Source organism: Cryptomeria japonica, chromosome 1 (genome assembly GCF_030272615.1).
Source record: "Cryptomeria japonica chromosome 1, Sugi_1.0, whole genome shotgun sequence".
In the NCBI taxonomy this organism is placed as follows: Eukaryota; Viridiplantae; Streptophyta; class Pinopsida; order Cupressales; family Cupressaceae; genus Cryptomeria; species Cryptomeria japonica.
Genome location: NC_081405.1, coordinates 286,756,232 through 286,759,719, shown reverse-complemented (window position 1 = coordinate 286,759,719; position 3,488 = coordinate 286,756,232). Strand labels below are relative to the sequence as shown.

General features: G+C 37.6%; 1 protein-coding gene across 1 annotated transcript; it reads left to right on the top strand.

Annotated features, from left to right (window-relative positions):
- Window positions 1–1,177: 1,177 nt before the first annotated feature.
- LOC131039164 (UDP-glycosyltransferase 92A1) lies at window positions 1,178–3,195 on the top strand. Its single transcript, XM_057971843.2, has one exon. It carries the CDS (start codon window positions 1,535–1,537, stop codon window positions 3,056–3,058), a length of 1,524 nt encoding a protein of 507 aa, XP_057827826.2. The 5' UTR covers window positions 1,178–1,534; the 3' UTR covers window positions 3,059–3,195.
- Window positions 3,196–3,488: the final 293 nt, after the last annotated feature.

Genomic DNA, 3,488 nt, shown 5'->3' with positions numbered 1-3,488 from the left:
CCATCCAAATAGATAAAATAAAAGTTTTTGAAACATATTGACCTTGACTTTCAAAGATTGATATTCTTGTTAGACTTTTGATGCTTACGAATAATGTTTTGACATTTGTCAAATCTGTAAGCTTAAGTTCCCCAAGGTTAGACTCTCGGATTAGCTTGTTTAACAATATTGAGTGAAGATTTGATGACATTATTCGCAAGCATATAGATAGCATATATGTAGATTATGTGAAATCAAATCATTTTTCTCTTAAAAAATAATGTATATTCTATGAATTTCCCCATATATGAACATCCAAATTAATTATAAATTGAAAATTGAAATATAACAATAAGTCACAAATTTGTACTAAGCCAACTCTCACAAATAATAAAAAAGACAAAAACGTTCAAACTCAATTTTAAAAAACTAAATATTAAATTAATTTTTTAATTCCTCAAAATATTAATCGAAAAGATTAAAAAAATAAACCCAAAAAAAAAAAAAAATTCAAATAAAAATAAATATCTACAATGGATATGTATATAAATATAAATTAATAAAAAATAAAAAATACTTTAATGTAAGGAAAAAAAAAAAAAAAAGATATTGGTTCAATTTATCACAAGAGTGTCATTTATTCATATAATATAAATTTCCTTCAAATGAAAATCCAAGCTAAATGTGAATTGATATGATTGTGTACATTAAATGTGTCCATGTTCCACAAAGTGGGTGATTAAGACCCACTACCTCCTCCACATATTGCTCCTCTTATCGTATAGTAATTTTGATTATGAAGATTTTTTTTTGTTTTAAAAATAACTCATATAATTACGAGGGTTACATTTTTTTTATATATATATACTTTTATTTTCTAATTGATAGATTGCTAACACCTATTTATAAAAAAAATTCAAAAAAATCTCTTGATACCCAGTTTATTACCAATCAGGTTTTCCAAAAATATGCTTAAAATATGCTTTGGTCACATTGTCGACAATTTAATCTCTTTATTTAATTTTTTAGTGGAAATATTACAAATATTAGCTCCTTTCGAGCACCAAACTAGAAACAACAATTGAAAGACCAAGTGCCATAACTTAGAAATCCACTTTAAACAATGTGACAAATACAACCAATGAAAGACCAAGAGTTACAACTTAGAATTCCACAAAGATATCCCTCATGAGAATTAAACTTAAGTCTCCACATTGAGAACTCATGCTTAGATATTATATTTTAACAATTGTACTGTAAGAATATGCTTGCTTACGCCATTGGGTACGTCATTGAAGGAGTCCCGTCAAATTAAAAATACTCGACTCAAAAAATCTGAATCCTCTAATCTATTCATTCGATGCCTTAAAAAAATTCATCGTCAACGAAACAGGGACCAGCTTATCTTCCAGAAGATAGTTTGGACAATGCGACCCGACACTACTGCCCTTTGATTCCATGCCTCTCAAAACCTTTATTTATTATATCAAGCTGGAATTAGGATTTGCAAAGCAGCGAGGGCCCTTTTCAGCTGCTTACTGCAATCCTGTCTACAATGGCCCCTCCCTCTGAATTCAGGCAGAAAAGTCATGTGGTGATGTTTCCATTCATGGCGCAAGGGCACATCATTCCCTTCCTCCACCTCTCCAACTTCCTTGCTGCTCGAACTGGATTCACCATCACCATCGTTAGCACTCCTCTCAACGTTCAGGCCTTAAAACCCACCATTCAATCTACCTGCCAAAAAGACCCCGCTCTTGACATACGCTTAGCGGCGCTCCCTTTCTCCAGTGCCGATCATGGCTTACCGCCCGGTTCAGAGAGCACTGACTCGCTGCCTTTTTCACAGGTCCTTACACTCTTGGAAGCCGCAGAGAATTTGCAGCCCCACTTCGAGAATCTGATCCGCAGGATCTGCACAGAAGATGGCCGCGCTCCGCTGTGCATTATCAGCGACATGTTCCTCGGCTGGACCCAAGACGTCGCCGACATGTTTGGAATACCCAGAATCTTCTTTCTCACCTGTGGCATTTATGGCACCTTGCTTTATTACTCTTTGTGGAATCATTTACCTCATAACAAGACCGACTCAGAAGAGTTTATTCTCCCAGATTTGCCTCACGTTTCTTTGCATCGATCTCAGCTTCCCCCTATCATAAAAATGGCGACTGGAACGGATCCCTGGAGCTTGTTTCAGGCTCGCCAAATATCTCCCAATATGCGCAGCTGGGGATTTATATGCAATTCTTACGAAGAGCTTGAGCACAGCTATTTCGAACACCTCAGAAAGTCCACCGGCAGACCTGTCTGGGCGGTTGGCCCTCTCCTTCCTCCAGAATTTCTTTCTTCCACTCAATCTCACGGTGTCCGTGATCAGTTAATGCAAAGTAAGGAAGCAAATGAACCCAGCGATGCCATTTCCTGCGTGCGCTGGCTCGATTCTCAGAATGTTGCCAGTGTGCTGTACGTCTGCTTCGGCTCCCAGAGCACGATTTCTGCGTCGAATATGAAAGAGCTAGCACTGGGTTTGGAATCAAGCAGGCAGCCCTTCTTATGGGTTGTGAGGCCGCCGCTTGGCATACCGTCGACTGTGGAGTTTTCGTCAGAATTTCTTCCGGATGGGTTTGAAGAGCGAGTGAAGGCAAAAAATCAGGGGTTAGTTATTAAGAAATGGGCGCCCCAGCTTGAGATTCTGGCCCATCCTTCGACCGGAGGATTTTTGAGCCACTGTGGATGGAATTCGACGCTGGAAAGTGTGAGCCAGGGCGTTCCCATTATTGGATGGCCAATGGCAGCAGAGCAGTTTTTCAACTCGAAGCTTCTAGAGGAAGAGGTGGGCGTTTGTGTGGAGATTTGTAGAGGAAGTGAGGGAGAATTGACGAAGGAGAAGGTGGAGAGGACGGTGAAGATGTTGATGTCGGAAGAGAAAGGAGGTGAGATGAGAGAAAAAGCTGCGGCGATGAGAGATGCTGCCAGAAAAGCAGTAATGGACAGTGCAGATGGAACCGAGAAAGGCTTGTCGATTTGTCAGGTTGACGACATGATACAAAAAATTCTTACCACTTCCAAAACTTGGTAAGCGTTCAAAACTAATTTTCATGTTTAGATAATTGCTCCCGGACTTTGAATGGCTCAGCATTTCGGATTAAATGCTGTTGGCAATGTAGAGTGCGATATGTTTGCAATTTATTAAATAAAATGCATATATTTTCACTTCGTATGGAGTAGAAGCAGCATCTGGTAAGTTAGTGTTCCCTAATAAGAAAAGTCAAAGATGGCATTCTCTAAATGATCTATAATGGTCAATAAATCATTATTACGTGGTCTTCTTAATTAAATGTAAGGTCTTTATTTATCTTGGAAAAATCTTTCTATCTTTTTGTCAAAAAAAATATATTCTTTTATACACACATATTTTTTTGGTTCATTCAAATTTTCAAAGACTCATATTTTTACATTCTATGTTTCAATCTAAAAAAGTGGAAAAAATTAGTTTAATGTTTTTAACT